Source organism: Pteropus vampyrus, unplaced genomic scaffold (genome assembly GCF_000151845.1).
Source record: "Pteropus vampyrus isolate Shadow unplaced genomic scaffold, Pvam_2.0 Scaffold73, whole genome shotgun sequence".
In the NCBI taxonomy this organism is placed as follows: Eukaryota; Metazoa; Chordata; class Mammalia; order Chiroptera; family Pteropodidae; genus Pteropus; species Pteropus vampyrus.
This window is the reverse complement of record NW_011888854.1, coordinates 5655233-5675263: the sequence shown is the minus strand read 5'-3', so window position 1 is coordinate 5675263 and position 20031 is coordinate 5655233. Positions and strand designations below refer to the sequence as shown.

Here is a 20031-nt window from a genome sequence, read left to right as displayed (position 1 = left end):
TAGTCCAAGCCACCATCTTTCACCTACGTTACTGTAATAGTGTACTAACTGGTCTCCCTGACATCTGTTCCCCACACAGAACTCAAATTGATCCTTTTACAAGTTGAACAGATCATGTGTCACTTTTCTGATTAGAACACTCCATGGATCTCCAGAATTCTCAAAGTAAAACCCAAAGTCCTTACCATGGTCAGCAACGTGCTACGTGACTTGTACCATTAACTCTTTTTATCTAATGTTTTACTATATTCCCCCTTGATCACAAAGCTCCAACACAATAGCCAAAATGAAACAATCTGAAGAGGTCTGTATCAAAGAAATTGAATCCATGAGTTACCTTCCAAAGCAGTACCAGGACCAGATAGCTTCGATGAATTCTAAAGACATTTAAAAAATTATACTACTTGTCTACAATTTCCTTCAGAAGACAGAGGGAAAACTCCTCATTCTGTCAGGTCAGCATTATTTTAATACCAACACCAGACAAAGACATTACAAGAAAACTGCAGCCCAATCTCTCTCATGAACATAGATGCAAAAATACTTACAAAATATTAGCAAATCAAAGAATATATAAAAAGAATTATACCAACTAGAGTTTATACCAACTATGGCCAACTAGAGTTTTATCCCAGGTATGCAAGTATTTTGGGTCCCTGGGCCTAATTTCCAGTGTGGGGATGTGTGTGGTGGTGGTGGGGGGGGGGGTCTTCTTTACACGTCCAAGCAATGCTCCCATACCATACCAACTGAGTGTCCTACAATTCAACTCAATTCTGGAGATAGCATCAGATTCTACAAGTTGAGGGCTCTGTCCCACAAGACTGTCTCCTACTACTGTAATAGTTGCAAACCCAGGTTGTAAGCTGTGCTTCTTACCTACTGACTATAGATTGGAGGTTCCAATGACCCCCTCCTTGGACTCTAGTAGAAAGTTCAGGTTTTTAGTAGAAAGTTGTTACTGCCTATAATCAGAGTTCCCACAACTCTTTTCTTTGGTTCAATTAATTTGCTAGGGTGGCTCACAGAACTCAGAGGAACATTTTACCAGATCACCACTTTATTATAAAAGATACAATTAAAGAACAGCCAAATGGAAGAGATGCACAGGGCAAGGTATGGGGAAAGGGTGTGCAGCTTTCATGCCTTCTCCAGGTGTGCCACTATCTCCAAATGTCCATGTATTCAATAACCCAGAAGCTCTCTGAGCCCCATCTGAGATTTTATGAAGGCTTCATTACATAGGCATGATAGATTACATCATTAGCCATTGTCAACTGATTCAACCTCTAGCTCCTCTCCCCCTTCCCAGGAGGTCTGAGTGGTACTGAAAATTCCAACTCTTTAACCACACCAAACTATATAAAAAGAATTACCACAGCCAACTTGAGATTTATCTCATGTATCCAAGTAATAGCATGATTCAGGCACTCAACAGCCATCCTTAGGTGTGCTCCAGGTCATAAACATAATGAAAGAGACACTTAAGTTCTCATCACTTAGGAAATTTCAAGGGTTTGGGAAGCTGTGAGCCAGGAATTTTGGACAAAGGCCAAATAAATGAGAAATCTGAATATACTTTGCTTGTCTGAATGACCAAATATATATTTCTTAGAAATCACAGTATCAAAGTCCACCCCCTGGTCTTCAAACACAGATCACTTAGAGAAAAACATATAAGTCAAAATATACTGGCATATTACTAGAATCTCATTCAGTCTTTAAACTATCCAGTCCATCTTATGAAAATGTCTCTGAGGGTGAGGCCATTAAGGTTGCAGGCTTCCATTTGATCTTGTCAGGTTCCAAAAGCAGGAGTAGTCTCAGTAATACATGGTTTCACCCTTTTGAGCATCTGGAAAATTCAGCTAAGAAATACCACCTCTGGCTCTGAGCCTCTTTCTCGATGTTGATGTATTCCTGGATTTTCTTCATTCTATAACCCATTTATTCATTCCCTTGCCTTCAGCTACTGTTCCCCTTCTCTCCAAACTTTTCCTCCTTTGGAAGGGACATTAGGTCTGGCCACTGTGTTGGTCTCCAGTGCGGTCAGCAATACTCATCTAGCAAGTTCTCCCCCACACTGCATTCTTCTTCACATTGGATAAAGTTACATAGATGCGGAAGCAATGGGCTATATAGACCATTAGGCATACCCGATATTAATGGAATAAACGATAAATACTTTCCGCCCAAAAAAACCATAAATGATAACAGTGAATTATAGGGGCTTCAGAAAAGTCAATACCAAAAGCAAGTCTAATTGGAAGACTGGACTCTGGAACCATCTGTTCAAGCATGATAACATTTAACCTTTAAGGAATGGTTTCAGAAATGAAGGGGGAAAATTGACTTTTCTCTGAACAGTTTTTTTACGGCCTGTAGGTAGACAACCTTAAGTAAACTTGATATATCCATTAATGGAGAGGGAAAAAGTTCGATTTAGAAACGAAAGATCTGAGTTTGTGAAGTAGTTCTCAGTTTGCTTTATATCCTTACTGAGCATCACACTTTTCTCACCTGCAGAAAGTGGATCGGCCCGCCCTGATGGAGGTCTCTATTGATCAATACATACATATCATTACTGTGTGACATCTCTTAAATGTAAGTTATACAAATGGCGTTATTATACTTGAGAGGCATTTGTCAAAATAAAGAATGGAGTTCATCTTCTTAAAGCACAGTACACATTCATTACAGTTCTGAAAACTAGGGAGTAAACATACAGGTGGAAAGGGCGTTAAGCCAGGTAACAGACCCCCCCTCCCCGCCCCGTGCCGTCCTGTCACGTTCAAACACTTGATATTTTAAAATTGTTTCAAACCCCTTACAGAATCAAAAGTTGTTTTTCAGACCGTCCAGTAAGTAAGTAACGGATCAGGTGACAATATCTCACAGTTCACGTTGGCTCTTTCATCCACCGCGCGCGGGCCTCCTCAAAGCTGAGGCGCTGACACTTGCCACTCGAGCTGCAGCCGCCAGGGCACTTCCGGTCCCGAGGCCCGGAAACTGCGGCGGGCCGCCGAGGAGAGCCTGCCACGCATGCGCGCCCGGGCGCAGCCTCTCTGCAGCCACCCGTCTCGTTACGTCACCGCCAGCCTGGCTGGGACGGCAACCGGCGGGAGTTTTCAAAATGGGAGCGCGGAGGCGCCGCCCAGGCTTCGGAAGATACCCGGGAGACCTTTCGGTGGTTGTGCCGTCGTCGCCGGGAGCGGCGGCCTAGAGAGCGGAGCCTGATGGGCGCCAAGAACGGCTGGCTGCTTGGAGCGCTGCCTCGAAGGGACTGCGTGAAGGGAGCTGATCCGGGGAGCCCAGGCCGGAGCCTGGAAATATGGCGACTTGCATCGGGGAGAAGATCGAGGTGAACAGACTCAGCCGTCCTCAGCGGGGCGGGTGGGAGTCGGAGTGGCGCGAGTCAGGACTGCTGCGGGAAGGGGACCCGGCGAAGCTAACGGCTGTGGGGCGGGCGCCGAGGTGCTTTGGGAGGGTCTCAACCGCCGGGGGCCCGGCTGTTTGGGGGCGGAGCGTCCCGCCCCTGGAGACTGGGGGTGGCAGGACAGGTGAGTCTCTCTCGGCCCCACCCTCTTGTCCCTAGACACCACAGCTTCGTGTCTGGGATCCCGCCGCAGCTACCGCGCTAAGCAGGGCATCTCCAAGGGGATGGCGGTTACCTCAAGCGGGAGCTGTGGCGGGACCTCGGCCAGACCCTTGGCTCCCAGGAGTTGGCTAGAGGTGGAAGGAGGGTGCGGAGGCTGCACTGAGGTTGAGGTACCAAATCATTAGGCTGCTGTATCTGGAGCCGAGCCTGGAAGCTCAGGGAGCCCCGCAAGGCGTCAAGATGCTTTCCACTCCAGACACCTGCTGTATCGAGGTGTAATACCTGCTTGAATTTTAAATGCAAATTCCCCTCTCGATCCATTTTATCTTCTTTTTCCAGCTCCCTCCTATCTTTCTTGTATACTGCTGTGAGTCATCACACATATTCTCTAATTTTAACTTTTAAGGATTTTAAAGTTGGAAATCTGCTTGGTAAAGGATCCTTTGCTGGTGTCTACAGAGCTGAGTCCATTCACACTGGTCTGGAAGTTGCAATCAAAATGGTAAGACTATATTAATCAACTTCGCACCTCTCCTTTGTAAAGAACTAGAGAGGTGTGATACTTGAGATGTCAGAAACTCCTTACCTATCTGCCTTTTCTTTAATTATGCTCTAAAGATCCCATTGCTTCGGCAGAAGACAGTAGTTCCCAAGTCCAACAGTTGAACTTACAGATATCTTAGGAGAGGTTTGACCATGTTTAAATAAGTGTTTTATCTTCATTAATTTTCAGTGGACCTGGTATCTGTCCTAATTATACATACTTGGAGTAATTGATAGTAATCAAAGGGAAAATATGATTTGTTTATAAGAATACATTTGTGCATAGTTCTGCATTACACTGCAACAATCTAAAATACTATTCTTATTGTTAGAACTCAGTGTAATAGCAATAACAAGCAATTAAGAATCACTTATCTAAATCAAGGGAAGGGAAGGGAAGGTTTTTTTTAAACTTTGGCTAAATTTTTGTTGTTATAAGAATGATAGTCAAACGATTAACTTCTTTAAATTGGGAGAAGGTATTAGGATGCATTGGGATGTCCTCTCTGCTAACTGCGTGGGGAAAACTAAGTAAATTGACCTCATAAAGAAGTAGATAAAAATACTTCAGAATATTTTAAAGTATACTTTCTTTTTAAAGTTAACTTTTGACAACTTCACATTTGAAAATTTATTATCAACATTTAAACCTCTCATGTTACTTTAGATAGATAAGAAAGCCATGTACAAAGCTGGAATGGTACAGAGAGTTCAGAATGAGGTAAAAATACATTGCCAATTGAAACATCCTTCTATCTTGGAGGTAAGATGCAAATTTTATTTAAAATTTTTTTTTAAGTGGCCAAGGACATTGAATTTTTTGTGTATTATAATTTATTATGCTCTTTTACATTTCAGCTGTATAACTACTTTGAAGATAACAATTATGTTTACTTAGTATTAGAAATGTGCCATAATGGAGAAATGAACAGGTATCTAAAGAACAGAAGGAAACCATTTTCAGAAAATGAAGGTAGGCTCCTTTTTTTCTTTCTTTCTTTCTTTCTTTCTCTTTTTTTTTTTTGAAGATATATATTTTACTTTATGTAGTTTTGAAAAATATTCTATTGTAATAATTAGTAAAACCATTTTAATTATTAGTTTGAGCTATAAAAGGCAGTCTCCCCCCTCACAAATTATAAGAGGTATTAATTCCTATAAATAATGCAAGCATTACAGAAGTAAAGTAAAAGGAGAAATTTTTATTCATTTTTCCCCAAAACCACATTTTAACTTAAATCATTGGTTCCAATTTAATGTGTACCCTTTTAAATTTAGAAAAAGCTTTTTAGAATGTTATTGATGACTATGTAAGTTTCTAAGTCAAACACAAATAACTATTGAAACCATTTATAATAGAAAATATCAATTATAAATAGAGCAATATAATGAGCCCCCATGAACTTAAAGCACTCAGTTTTCAAAACTATCAACTCAAGGTCAAGTTGTTTCATTTGTATCCTTCTATTGCTCTTAGTTTCCCAGAGTATTTTGAAGAAAATTAGAGACTTCTTTTTATATAGAGATTTTGGTATGCATCTTTAAAAGATGCAGGCTTAAAAAAAAAACCCCATAACCACAAAGTCATTGTCATACCTAATAATTCCTTACTATCAAATACATAGTCAGGGATGTGGTTTCATAGTGTAGTGGTTAGAACGTCTGTTTTATATGCAGAAGGTCCTGGGTTCGTGCGCCAGTGGAGCCACGGTCCGAGGTCTGTGGCCATGCCACCCATAATAAGCCCCACCACGTATGATCTTGGAAGCTAAGCAGGGTCGAGCCTGGTTAGTACTTGGATGGGAGACCACCTAGGAAGACCAGGTGCTATAGGCATAAATAATAATAAATAATTTAAAATAAAACACATAGTTTCAACCTCCCTAATTTCTTATAAATAACTTTTTACAGTTCAGATAAGGCTCAAGTCCATGCATCATCTTACAAACAATTTTTTTCAAATTATCTTACCTCGATAACTAAGATTGCAGATAAGCTAAGGAAGGTGGTTACTGATAGACTTTCTGTACATTTGAATCTATATAACCCATTTGGAAAACAATTTGGTTATATACATTAAGTTATGGAAATGTTCATATTCTTTGACTAAAAATAAAGACATAATACAAATTGGAAATAAATCCATACAAATATTAATGCAGATTACTGCATTTTTCATAATACTATTTAATAGTAAGGCCTTTTTTTTTTTTATTGGTGACATTGGTTAATGAAATCCAGTAAGTTTCAAGTATACAATTCAACAGGGATACATATTGTGTTGCATGTCCACCACCCATAGTTAGATTTCTTTCCATCACCACATATTTGACCCTTTCTACCCTACCTACCTCTCCACTCCCCAGTAAGGCCTTAAGACAAAACCTGCAAAATTTGCATAAGGAAAATAATTATTAATTTAATTAAAATTAAGAATGTATATGACAAGAGATACTGTCAAGAAATTTAAAAGACAAAGATAGGAAGAACATATTTGTAAAAATATGGCTGGCAAATTAATATTAAAAATGTAAGTTATGCCTAAAACGAAAAAGATAATTGAGTAGGAAAATGGGCAAGGGGATATAAGCAGACTATTCATAGAAGAGAAAGTGTCCCTCGTTAATAAACCTGAAAAGAGGTTCACACTCAATTGTAGTCATAAGAATGCCAACTAAAATGAGTACCATTTTTGTATTCATAGATTGAGACTACCTAATATTAACAAGGATGCACATGAAAATACAGCTTTTTAGAAAGCAATTTGGCAACACATTAAAATACTGAGTTTTATCCTTCAACCCAGTGATCCTGCTTCTTGAATTTACTATAGAGAAGCACCCCATAATATACACAAGAAAACAAGCACATACAAGAATGTTTATTGGTCTGTTTTTTTGTAATCTTGAAATACCAGAAATGACCCAAATTTTCATACAATAGCAATTAAATAAAATGGAGATCTGGACATAGAAATATCTCCAAGAAATATTGGGAGATGAGGAGTAATGAAACTATGGTTTTATACTTTTTTATATAAAATGCATTTATTACAACATTTCTGTAGATTTAAATGTATGTAAGCACACAGAAGAAAAGTATAAAAGAATATATACAAACTCTTAATAGTGATTGCTTTTTGAGATGGTTTGAGGGGACAACAGAGGAACTTTACCTTGGTTATTTTAACAATTAGAATGTATTTATGAATTATTTGTTCAATTATAAATATGTTCTCTTGATTGCTAGGGACTTCTGGTCACCATGATTACTCTAGTCACTTCCAATGGCTAATAAAATTAAGCTTCTCTTAACAATAGATAGAAAACTCATCAATTGGAAAGGACAAAGATTGAATAAAAAGAGTACCTAGTTATCTTAAAGGGAATTAAAGAATATTATGAAATTATCAGCATGGTATTTGGTTGGTAAAGCTAAGCTGCAAGCCAGTGTTCTAAATTTAATACTGTGGCATGTGTACTTGAGTTTCATAATGTATTCTAAATACTATTCCAGATTTTCTAAATTGTAAGATTTATTTTTTTGCATTCTCACAGCTCGACACTTCATGCACCAGATCATCACAGGAATGCTGTATCTCCATTCTCATGGTATATTACACCGGGACCTCACTCTTTCTAACCTCTTACTCACGCGTAACATGAACATCAAGATTGCTGATTTTGGGCTGGCAACTCAATTGAAAATGCCACATGAAAAGCACTATACATTATGTGGAACTCCTAATTACATTTCACCAGAAATTGCAACTCGAAGTGCACATGGACTTGAATCTGATATTTGGTCCTTGGGCTGTATGTTTTATACATTACTTATTGGGAGACCACCTTTTGACACTGACACAGTGAAGAACACATTAAATAAAGTAGTATTGGCAGACTACGAAATGCCAACTTTTTTGTCAAGAGAAGCCAAAGACCTTATTCATCAGTTACTTCGTAGAAATCCAGCAGATCGTTTAAGTCTGTCTTCAGTATTAGACCATCCTTTTATGTCCCGAAATTCTTCAACAAAAAGTAAAGATTTAGGAACTGTAGAAGATTCAATTGATAGTGGACACGCCACAATATCTACTGCAATTACGGCTTCTTCCAGTACCAGTATAAGTGGTAGTTTATTTGACAGAAGAAGACTTTTGATTGGTCAGCCACTCCCGAATAAAATGACTGTATTTCCAAAGAACAAAAATTCAAGTGATTTTTCTTCTTTAGAAGATGGAAGCGGTTTTTATACTCAGTGGGGAAATCAAGAACAGGAAACCAGTAATAGTGGAAGGGGAAGAGTAATCCAAGATGCAGAAGAAAGACCACATTCTCGATACCTTCGTAGAGCCCATTCCTCTGATAGATCTGGCACTTCTACTAGTCAATCTCGAGCGAACACATATGCAATGGAACGATGTCACTCAGCTGAAATGCTTTCCAAATCCAAAAGATCAGATGAAAATGAAGAAAGATACTCACCCACAAACAGCAATGTCAATATTTTTCACTTCTTTAAAGAAAAGACAGCTAATAATTCTGGATCTTTTGAAAGGCCTGATAACGATCAAGCACAGTAAGAATAATTCTATCAAATGCATTTTACTTTTTTGATAAACATTCTATTAGCACAATATGATGCTACCTCTAAATAAGGGGTTTACCTTTTTCTAATGTCAGGTAGTCTTTGGGCACTTCTTAACTTTATGATTTCTGTGTCTTAAAAGGAAGAGAATCACAATGATGATTTTAAATTGTCGTTAAGAATATCTTAATATGTGTGTATGTGCTCACAAATGTGTTTGTAGAATATTTGGGGATTTTTAGTTTCTTTTTTTTTATATGAGGCAGGTCTCCAGGGCAAAATATGATATTAAACATGTTTTGTCTTTAATGAACTCTAATAGTTACTGTAAACATACATATGTAAAGAAAGAAGCTGAGCCTAAATGATGAGTAATCATATTGACTGCTTTTCACATGAAACCTAGTCTTTTAGTGATTGTAGTGTATGTGTTTTTCTGATCTTTGATTTTTATGCTTAAATTATAAGAGGGCCGTAACCATAAGCATTGTCACAGTGCCATGAGCATTTTGGCATGAGAGTTTAGCTTCTTAGGGACAACTTAGTTATGCAAATATTGATTTCTGTAGTTACTTTAAGATTTTCAGATATTTAAATAAGACATCGCCTTTTTAAAGTATTTTTATCCTAAAAAGTTATTTCCTGATAATTTTATTTTACAGGAATTTAAAAAAAAAATTGTTTTTGATCTGTTTAGCTCCAGTCATCGTCCAGGAAAAATTCCTTTTCCACTTCCAGACCAGACATCTCAGGCTGAAATGGTGCAACAGTGGTTTGGGAATTTGCAAATCAATGGTGAGTTTTAATGGGCTGCTTAATAAAAATAAATGACTTAGCAAGCATTCACCTTTTCTGTTTGGGTTTTCTTTAAAAAATAATGCACATTCAATAAACTATGTTGTAATAATAGTAATAATTGTTAACAAATTTTGAGTATTTACCATGTTAACCACTGTCCTTCATGCTTACCATATATTATTCTCATAAAAAACATAAAAGGACGATACTATCATTAGCCTTATCTTTGGAAGGATGAGAAAACTGTGGTGCACAGGGCATAATTTGCCACGCTACACTGCCCATAGGAGCCAGGAAATAGGAGCCAGGATTCCAACCCCAGCAGTCTGGCTCAGAGACTTTACTTTTAACCCCTGTGTTCTTGAAGCCTCTCTCTAATAAGCATCTACTATCAGTGCCTATGAAATAAAAGATGGTTGACCTTATTTGTAAGTAGAAGCTTATGTGGACATCATGGTTTACCAGTGGTACCTCACACTAAAGTATTAAACAGCTGTCATGCAAGTCATTATTTTATTTGTACAGAGGGAGTTTGAAAGTTAAAACATTTCTCATTAATTAACTCGACAGATCCACAGAAGGTAGGTTGGAAAATAATGATGCAATAAAGAGAGAATAAAAAAGAAACATATGGAGAGGAGGAGATCATTTTTTACTGAGGATTATATTACCTCACACAAAGAGTGCATAATATGGCTGTAATTTAAGCAGAGTTGTTATGTCATCTCAAGAGTCTGTTCTTTCTATTTTTTTAAATGTATATTATTTTCAAGAGCCCAAGAGAATTAATTTTTTCATGTATACTTGTTGAAGATGATAATTCAATTTATATTTTTAAAATATAAAACAGTCTATAGTTTACTTGATGTGCTTAATCTTGTATTTAATGTATTGTGTTTATTCATTTATTTGATAGCATAGATATATCTGAGATGGAGAAATAATGTTTATAATAATCTAATAGTTCTGCTGCAATTTTAGAGTATAATATTTGATATAAAGTATTTCTGTCTTAGGAATAGAGGGGGAAACACGAAAAAGTCATTTAAAGGAAAAATTGCAATTTTTAGAGTCTAGCATTTATTTTGAAAATTTGTCTTACTGCATTTTATATAGTTTAATCATTTTGACTTTAAAAAAAATTTCCATGTGAACATTAAAACCAGATAAAATCTAAAAGGGTAAAGATCAATAAGAACTTTTTTTAAAAATTAACATGGCTTCAAATACATTTGTAATAAATATTAATAATAATATTGAAGCTATTTCATATAGTGTTTTTTGCTTTTAGTTGCGTATTTTGTAAATAAGGATGGTATATACCTTAGCATAAAGAGAATAAATTTACAATTATGTAGAATGATTACCTGGGAAATCTTGTCATCTACGTATTTGTTAAACATTTGTTGCAGCATTGGCAGTTGCTTGTTTTAGAATTAGTAGGTGACTAGTTTTGCCTTGATTGAAAAATTAATTTGATATTAATATCTTTTCTTATGCTTAAGAATATTGAATATATTCCTTTGCAGTCTGGCTTAAAATGTCCTTGAAAAATCGCTTTTATTATGTCATATCTTAAACTGCTTATTAGAAAAATTATGAGCTTTTTTTTAACTAGATTTCTTTTGTTCCTCAAAAAAAAAAACAATATTATAAAGCAATATGACATTGCTCTGTGTGGACTTGGCTTTTTAATTATTCCACGCAATTACTTTCTTCTTTGTGTATTACAGCTCATTTAAAAGAAACTACTGAGCACAACAGCATTAGCCCAAACAGAGACTTCCAGGGCCATCTGGATTTGCAGGATGAGCCAAGAAATGCCTGGACTGATAGAAGAGCCAAAAAGAGCCCTGATGCTTCTGATAATGCGCATTCTGCAAAACAGCTAAATACCTTGAAATACATGACTGCATTTCATAGTAAACCTGACATAATTCAACAAGAATCGATTTTTGGCTTAGAACCTCTTTCTGAACAAAGCAAGACGAGGGGTATGGAGCCACCATTAGGTTTTCAGAAACATACATTACGAAGCATTACATCTCCTTTGACAGCTTATAGGTTAAAACCAATCAGACAGAAAACCAAGAAGGCTGTGGTATGTCTTATTATTTTTCAAAACTATTATGTGACCTTTTCTTGAGTAAAATGGCATCTGGTATCAAATATAGTGTTTTTTTAGTTTCCTCTAATGTCCTTGTACTTTTGACATGTACATAGTAAGCTCATTTAAAAGAGAAGAGACTGGATGCTGATGGAAAAATGGCTGTTTCTATCTGGCTGCTTTAAAAATGGTGAATCGATGCTGCTAACTTTTGAATTTTAAATTATTGATGATGAACGACATTTAAAAATAATACTGGCCAAATACTGTGTTAAATATTACTTTATTCACAGTTTCAATCACTAAATTAATAATAACACTTTTGCTTTTGTTTTGACATATAATCCAGTCTCAAATCAACAAGATCAACTAGAAAATTAACTTTCTCTAAACATATGAACCTATTCAAGGAAAATGAGTATGCATAAAGTTAAGTTTAGAGTTTAAAATGTCATGTGAGACTAGGGAATGGCGATTTTTATTTTTTAATTCTGTCTTCATCCTGTTTTCCTTTGTTTTCCATTTCACCCAGTCTTGCCTTTGTTTGGCATACTATTGTCTTTTCAAAGTCCTTATTCTCCACCCTACCTTCTGCTCCCTTTCTGCTCACAGGTTATTATTTCACGCTTCATTATACCTTCTTACCTTTGCTCCTTATGTTTCACAGTTGTGCTCAAATACACCTCTGGTCCAGACAGTTGCAGTGAAGCAGCTATTTTATTTTACTTTAATTTTTATTTTTGCCATGGTTAAGTACTTTTCTCTTAAGTATTATATATGTCAAAGCTGTTCTAGTAAAGAGAATTGATTTTAATTGCTTTTTTTTTTTAGGTGAGCATACTAGATTCAGAGGACGTATGTGTGGAACTTCTAAAGGAGCATGCATCTCAAGAATATGTGAAAGAAGTTCTTCAGATATCTAGTGATGGAAATATGGTAATGTGGATTTACTTTATTATCTTGCAACTACATCAGTTAAGCATTTAGTCTTCCAATTCATTTTATAACGATGAAGGTATCTTTAAAATTTTTAAAAATCAGTTTTCCTGGTAATGATAGCGTCTGGAATTTAAAAACTAAAATAGCATATACTACATATATTTAAGTAAATTAGTTTGGGTTTAACAATAGTTATAACTAGTAATAAAATCTCAACTTCAGGCTTAAGGTTAAGGAGCAAAAACTTACTTTTAGAGTATATTTAGCATTTACAAAAGTAGTATTTAATATTACTTGTGAGCTCATTTCATAATTTAGTAAGAAAATACAGTGCTTAACTTAATGGCATATAATTAGAATTCTTAAATTTTTTTTTGGCAGATCACTATTTATTATCCAAATGATGGAAGAGGTTTTCCTCTTGCTGATAGACCACCCCCACCTACTGACAACATCAGTAGATACAGCTTTGACAATTTACCAGGTATATAAATTTTCCAGGAAATACATTTATATAATGGACTTATATATATGTATAAACTCTATATATGTGGTTATCACAGGTTGTAAATATCTTGACTTCTGTCAGGCTGCAGGTCATGCTCTTGTATTAATATCTGGTGAGATGGCATATACCTTACTACTACAATGTTTATTTATATTCTGTGTTATAATGGCAAAAACTAACTCTGGGATATTTGTCATATATCAAACAAATATAATTTGTATGCTTGTTTAGTTACTTTGTCTAGAATCATGTTAAAAATTCAACATGAATTATCTAGTTTTTGATTTTTTTTTAATATTTTTTTAATTTCCCCCTTCATCTCCCCCCAAGTTTTTGATTCTTGAAATCATTACTGTGCTACACAGATGATCATTTATAATTGTGGTTAAGCAAATTTGACTCCCAGTTCAGCTTTTAGATATTATGGATTAGGGAATTAAGTACTGAATAATAAGGCTTCTCTGAGGTGACACTTAGAAACAAACAAGAAAATCTATGTAATTTTAACCCTATTAGAAATCAAAACAGGTAAACAAGACCGTTAAATAATGTAAATGACCATAGTTAAATATCATAAATGATCATAGTTACAGGGAACTGCAAAACTTTACTTGTGTAAGTTAGGACCATAAAACTGTGCTTTATTAACGTATAAAAAGAGATATTTCTTTTTATAAGAGTCACTTTGTTTTGATAGCTCAAGTAGAAATCTTTTCATTTCACTTGTAAAACTTTCCTGGAATTATTAACTTGCTTATAATAAGGAGGTGATTCAAAGAAAGATTTTTTAAGTAGTCATAACATTAGTCATCAGATTTTATTATATATTTCCTGGGAATTTTATTTTATTTTTTTTTTTTTTTTGGGTTTTTTTTTTTTTTTTTTTTTTTTACTTTTTTTAGTTACAGACTTACATATCTAAAATATTTTTGTTGGTCATGGGATTACTAACCTATCAACTTGAAATTTTGAAGAAGAGGAGAAATAAATATTAAATTTTCATGAGATTTATATTAAGTCAACACTTTATTCCCTTAAATAAATATTTTTTTTTTCTTTTCCCCTCTAGAAAAGTACTGGCGAAAATATCAGTATGCTTCCAGATTTGTACAGCTTGTAAGATCTAAGTCTCCCAAAATCACTTATTTTACAAGATATGCTAAATGTGTCTTGATGGAAAATTCCCCTGGTGCTGATTTTGAGGTTTGGTTTTATGATGGTAAGTGCCATTTTAAAATGGTAATTTTTTTAGTCTACGGCCATGCTATCCTGAAGAAGCTCAATCCTGTCTGATCTCAGACCAGGATCGGGCCTGGTTAGTACTTGGATGGGAGGCCACCAAAGAAGACCAGGTGCTGTAGGTGTAAAAAAAATAAGAGATTGTAAGCTGACAAGGTCCTTGCAATTTGTGGGGTCAACCAAGAGTTGCCTCACCTAAAAATAAATAATAAATAAATAAACACACAAATAAATAAATAATATGGTAATTTTTTTTCCCCTCTAGATTCAGTAATTTAATTTAGTTTGGTGTTTTGTTTTAATTCCACATGGCGAGTTTTTAAGAAACACACACACATTTGAGAAACTCAAATGGACATATACCAAATTATGAGAATTATAAATGTGCAAAAGGATAGGGTTGAACCATAGAATTTTGTTTTCTAAATTTATTCTATAAAAGATGATTTATTTTTTAACCCGTAAAACTCCCTCCTTTAAGGTAGGGGTCCCCAACCCCTGGGCCACAGTCTGTTAGGTCTGCGGCCTGTTAGGAACCGGGCTGCACAGCAGGTGAGGGAGCAAAGCTTCATCTGTATTTGCAGCTGCTCCCCAGTGCTAGCATCAACGCCTCAGCCCCACAACAGATCTTCAGGCATGCGATTCTCATAGGAGCACCGGTCCTGGTGTCGAAAAGGTTGGGGAAGACTGCTTTAAGGGACATGTAACACATACAGTCACACAGTTCACATATATTAGCTGTCCTATTGTTTTTGTATGAAAGTGGTGGTTTTTAAAAATATTATGAATATCTCAGACTTGTCAAATATATGCAGGAAAGAAAAATGGATGACCTGTATTTATTGAATACTTTGAGAGCCTTATTTTATTAATGGTCAATAAGTAAATACCATAATCTAGGAGCCGTTATGAACTGGTATGCTAATAAATATAAATGTGGGAATATTTAAAGAAATGATGAATAGTTTTCTTATTTTTTAAGGAGCAAAGATACACAAAACAGAAGCTTTAACTCATGTGATTGAAAAGACTGGGAAATCTTATGCCATAAAAGGTGAAAGTGAAGTTAATAGCTTGAAAGAGGAAATAAAAATGTATATGGACCATGCTAATGAGGTATGTACCTACTTATAGACATTTCATACCAATTAATGGTCACAAATGATATAGGTAATGATGGAAAGCACTCTTCTTTTGAAATAGGGCCATCGTATTTGTTTAGCACTGGAATCCATAATTTCAGAAGAGGAAAAGAAAAGCGGAAGTGCTCCTTTTTTCCCAATAATCATAGGAAGGTAACTGTTTGAAAACTTTAAACAGGAAAATAGTTTCCTATGGCTAAATGCATAGGAAATGTTTGAAAAAACAGTTTGGTGTTTACATTAGGAACATTGTTTACCTTTCTGTGAATTGAAAGCTTTAAGGGAATATGTTTAGACATTTCTTTCTCCTTCAGAAAACCTAGTTGTACTAGCTCGCCTCAGACCTTGTCACCTCCTTCTGTGGATCCAAACTACCCAATGAGAGAGAGACCATCTTTGAGTAGAATGATCATAAATAGTGCTGCTTCTTCGAAACAGGCACCGATACCTATTCCTTCTGTAAGTAAATGTGTGTCACTTCTGTACTTAAAACTCTTCCATAATTGCCTGATGCCCTTGATATAAAATCAGAACTCCTTACTGTCATCTTTTTACTTCTCCAGCCTCATGCTGAGCTACTTCACCCTACACTTCTGTGCTTGAGCCACAGATGTCTTCTTTTAGTTCTTTAAGTGAGACTCTCACAGCCTTTCCACATGCTGTTCACTCTACCTGGAACTCTTTTTTCCAGCCCCTCAATGGCTAATTCTTTTTCATTCTTCAGGTCTCAGTTTAAATGATACCTCAGACAGGCCTAACCTGACCCCTCTGGGAAAAAGCTAAATATATTAAATTATATATATATTTTTTATTTTTACTTGTAAAATATCATTAACTGCCTTTATATCCATGCCTGGCTCATGGTTAAATAAACATATCATATTTTTACTCAATAAACTATCATGCCGGACTAGATAACAACATAGCATAAAATTCAACATTAAAGAAGATCTGTATATGTATATATGTACATGTATGAGTACACACACATACACGTACATATTGTAATTGTACCTATGAAAAATTATACCTTGGGAAAAAGAGAAAGATACCTATCAAAATGAAAAACAGCTTTTTTCCTAATTTTCCATAATCTCATGTTTTAATTTTTAAATTAAAAAAAATACTTAATGAAAAAAGTCATTTTCTACTTTTTCTGAAGTTGGCTTCTATAAATGCTAAGAGATAATACCTTCCTTTTACTATTTGTAGATGGTTACAAATGAAGGGCTTGGCCTTACCGATGCAGCTTCTGGAACAAACATCCCTTCTAGTAGTCTAAAAGATTGTCTTCCTAAAACAGCACAACTTCTGAAATCTGTTTTTGTGAAAAACGTTGGTTGGGCTACACAGGTGAGAAGTTTTTAGGAAAGTGAATTTTCTCAGTATGAATTTTTTTGGTTTCCACGGTGATTAGACAGTTACATGAAATTATAAACGATTTAAATATTTCTTTTTGCAAGAAAGGTTTTATACCTTTTTTACGTTGGTTATATCATTAATAATTTAAACATTTTTTATTTGTATATAGTTGGAAAACTTCTAGGTATTGATAACAAATTGTCTGCTAGGGCCTAGGTGGCCTATTTTTGCCTTTTGTTTTTTAAGTAGAGATCATCATCATGATTATTTGTTAGGAATTGAGAAATGATGTACAGGGTATTTTAAATTTTAGAAACTGTTGAATTTTTTGAGTTTATTCACGCCAAACTGACAAGGTATGCCAGAGATCTCAATTGCTCCAAAGAATTAGAAACTGTAATTTATATTAGAGTAACTTTAATTTGGCAGAAAAGGATTTTTGCATTTGAAAGTCAAGTCTACATTGAGTTTCAAATTTACAGCATTTTCTGTAGGTGTAAACCAACCTATATGAGTATATTATCTAAAAGCTTGAAGCTTGGGGACTTTTGAGAATAGCATATGTAATTTTTACTTACCAGTGAAGTAGAATGCAGCTCAGTCTTTTACAGGTGTACCCCTAAAGGGAAGGGAACTCAGCATTTGTTGAATACCTGCAATGTGGTGCCATGATTTCACATATATTGTCTCATTAGTCCCCCAAATAAAACTAAAGTTGATGTTACCTCTTTTTAATAGGTTGTAAAAGAACAGCTTATAGTGGTTGATTGACTTGCACAGTACTACTCGTTAGTTGGCAGAATCTGGATTTAAACCCAGAGTCCATGTTGTCTTTTCTGTACTCTTTTTAGAGTGGCACATTGTAAAAATATCATTGAGTGAAAGAACAAGTTTCAAAAGCTAAGATAATAACGTTCTCAGGCAGAAGGGAAATTTTCGTGGCCTGAGGACAGAAAATAGAGGAAAATCCTAATTAAAGAAAGTGTTGCTTTTGTTATTTCCCAAATCTCTTCTTGGTTAGAAATACCATTTGAAAAGACAACTACTCAGATATCTAATGGAAATGAATGAGAAACAGCATTAATCTAGAATTAATGTCCTAGCTATTAAAGGGATAATCTGAAGACATGAATTTTCTTGATGCCGCTACCATCACAGCCCCAAATTTGTAGTTACCTTGTTTTTTTTTTTTTTAATTGTGTTATAAGCCTGTTAAACATGAGCACCTTTTAAGAACCTCAGATCCCCTATAGTAATATTCCATGCTTATTATTATTCTAGTTAACTAGTGGAGCTGTGTGGGTCCAGTTTAATGATGGGTCCCAGTTGGTCGTGCAGGCAGGAGTGTCTTCTATCAGTTACACATCACCAAATGGTCAGACAACTCGGTAAGTTCTTAAAACACTGGCTGAGATTCAGTCTTTTGCTGTGTTTTCTCTGTACATTGAAATAAATGTTTAATAAAGTTTGTTTTCATTTTTGATAATATTCCTATCATTTAAACTGTTAATTATTCTTAGCAGTTTATGTAGTCTTTTTAATGCATTTTTTATGAATATCTACTTGAATACAGGGTAATTGGTATGGATAATCCACTGCAAGTGGTTAGATTCCTTGTAGCCTTGTTATTCCATAGCCTAACTGGCTTGACCCTTTTCAGAAGTAATAGACTTCTAGGTTCAAAGTAATATACCTAAACAATTTGTGTAAAAGAACATAGAAACTAGGAATCTTTTAAGAGATTTTTTTTCCTCAAATGAAAGCCTGTACTCTTTAATGTAATTAATGTTGACATACATTTTTGAATGCGTATGTTCATTCTGTATGGAAGTATGTGCCAGGCATCATGGCAAAACAAGGAATCTGGCAATAGCCAGAATAAGCAATGGTTTGGTGTCCACATTTCAAACCATAACTTACTAAAAAGAGGTAGAGTGCTGATGATGCCAATACCAACATACGTTATGAGAAGTGCTTATTGTAATTACATGAGACAAATATAATTTGTGGATCTCTACCAATTTTTTTGTTAAATATGTATACATATGCAGTGCCGTAATTTAAAGAACTACTCATGAAGTGAGAGGCTTTGTTAAATAAGCTCTTTCAAATGCTCCAGAAAGTGGAAGGATGCAATTATAAAATGGGTGGGTAGAACCCATGTTCAGAAGATGAAAGTTCAGATTTTCTTAGTATGGTTAGTTGGAAATTGTTAACATTTAAATAGAAACATGTTCATAATATGTTTAGCTTAGTATTTTCCTTAGATTAGGGTCTTCAGTTTTATGAGGAATCCAGATAGATCTTCAGGTTGCTGTAGACATTTTAAAGCCAGTTCAAGTTTTTTGAGCTAATATTCTTTTTATTATTTACATACATTTATAAATTGGTTTATTTTGAAAGAAAACAAATTGGGTATGCTTAACTTCATTTAGTTATAAACGATTTGTATAATTTTTCTGAAATACCTCTTGACATTGAAGAATTATTAAAAAGATAATGTGCCTTTTGGTACTCTTATATGAACCAAGAAATTAAGTAATTTTTTATCTTTTTTTTTTTTTTTGCTTCACTTAGATATGGAGAAAATGAAAAATTACCAGAATACATCAAACAGAAATTACAGTGTCTTTCTTCCATCCTTTTGATGTTTTCTAATCCAACTCTTAGTTTTCACTGATTAAAGCTCCTTTTAGATATATGTTTAATAAATAATGTTTTTCTCGGCTTTCAAGGGAAGTGACTTTTTCTTATTTAAAATAACTTCTTCAGAAAGCCTTTCTATAAAAGAGAATTTTAGTCTACCATAGCGGATGTATTCTAATGAAAGAACAAAGCAGAATGAAACTGAATTAATTACAAAATGTAGTGGACATAGATTAAAATGGGACATACCTAACTTTACTCTTAGAACATATACCCCCAAACTTACTGTGTTCATATATTTGTATTGAACAATCTTTTAAAAGCAAAAATATAAATGGTGTGTGGTATATTTGTGCTTTGTTTTCCCTACTTCTCACCTGTTGAGAATCACAGACAAAACATGCTGAACTTTTGAACATGTAAATAATGTATATTTATGTTATAAGTAACATATGTAAACATGTAAATTTGTTTTATATTTAATTTTGTAGCACCAGTTTCTGATGAAGCATTTCTGCAAATGCATTTTATAAAAAAATAAAGACAGTGCTATGTTACTTTA

General features: G+C 34.8%; 1 protein-coding gene, 1 long non-coding RNA gene and 1 pseudogene across 2 annotated transcripts; 2 read left to right on the top strand and 1 right to left on the bottom strand.

Moving 5' to 3' along the window:
• Nucleotides 1-2471: 2471 nt before the first annotated feature.
• Nucleotides 2472-2973, bottom strand: LOC111741094. Its single transcript, XR_002780876.1, has 2 exons — nt 2832-2973; nt 2472-2709 (listed from the first exon to the last, which is right to left on the bottom strand). It is a non-coding gene; the product is annotated as an uncharacterized LOC111741094 (long non-coding RNA).
• Nucleotides 2974-3063: 90 nt separating this feature from the next.
• Nucleotides 3064-20031, top strand: PLK4 (polo like kinase 4). Its single transcript, XM_011362129.1, has 16 exons — nt 3064-3361; nt 4005-4100; nt 4809-4904; nt 5000-5114; nt 7699-8719; nt 9426-9523; nt 11260-11627; nt 12465-12569; nt 12954-13056; nt 14150-14299; nt 15302-15435; nt 15523-15614; nt 15776-15920; nt 16674-16814; nt 18105-18211; nt 19401-20031. The coding sequence occupies exons 1-16, from the start codon at nt 3332-3334 to the stop codon at nt 19501-19503; spliced, it is 2904 nt and encodes a 967-aa protein (XP_011360431.1). The 5' UTR covers nt 3064-3331; the 3' UTR covers nt 19504-20031.
• Nucleotides 5859-5977, top strand: LOC111741125 (annotated as a pseudogene).

Coding starts and splice junctions, on each gene's coding strand:
- PLK4 (XM_011362129.1), top strand. CDS start 3,332: ATGGCGACTTGCATCGGGGAGAAGATCGAG. Junction 8,720..9,425: donor CCTGATAACGATCAAGCACA/GTAAGAATAATT, acceptor TGATCTGTTTAG/CTCCAGTCATCGTCCAGGAA. Junction 12,570..12,953: donor TATCTAGTGATGGAAATATG/GTAATGTGGATT, acceptor TTTTTTTGGCAG/ATCACTATTTATTATCCAAA.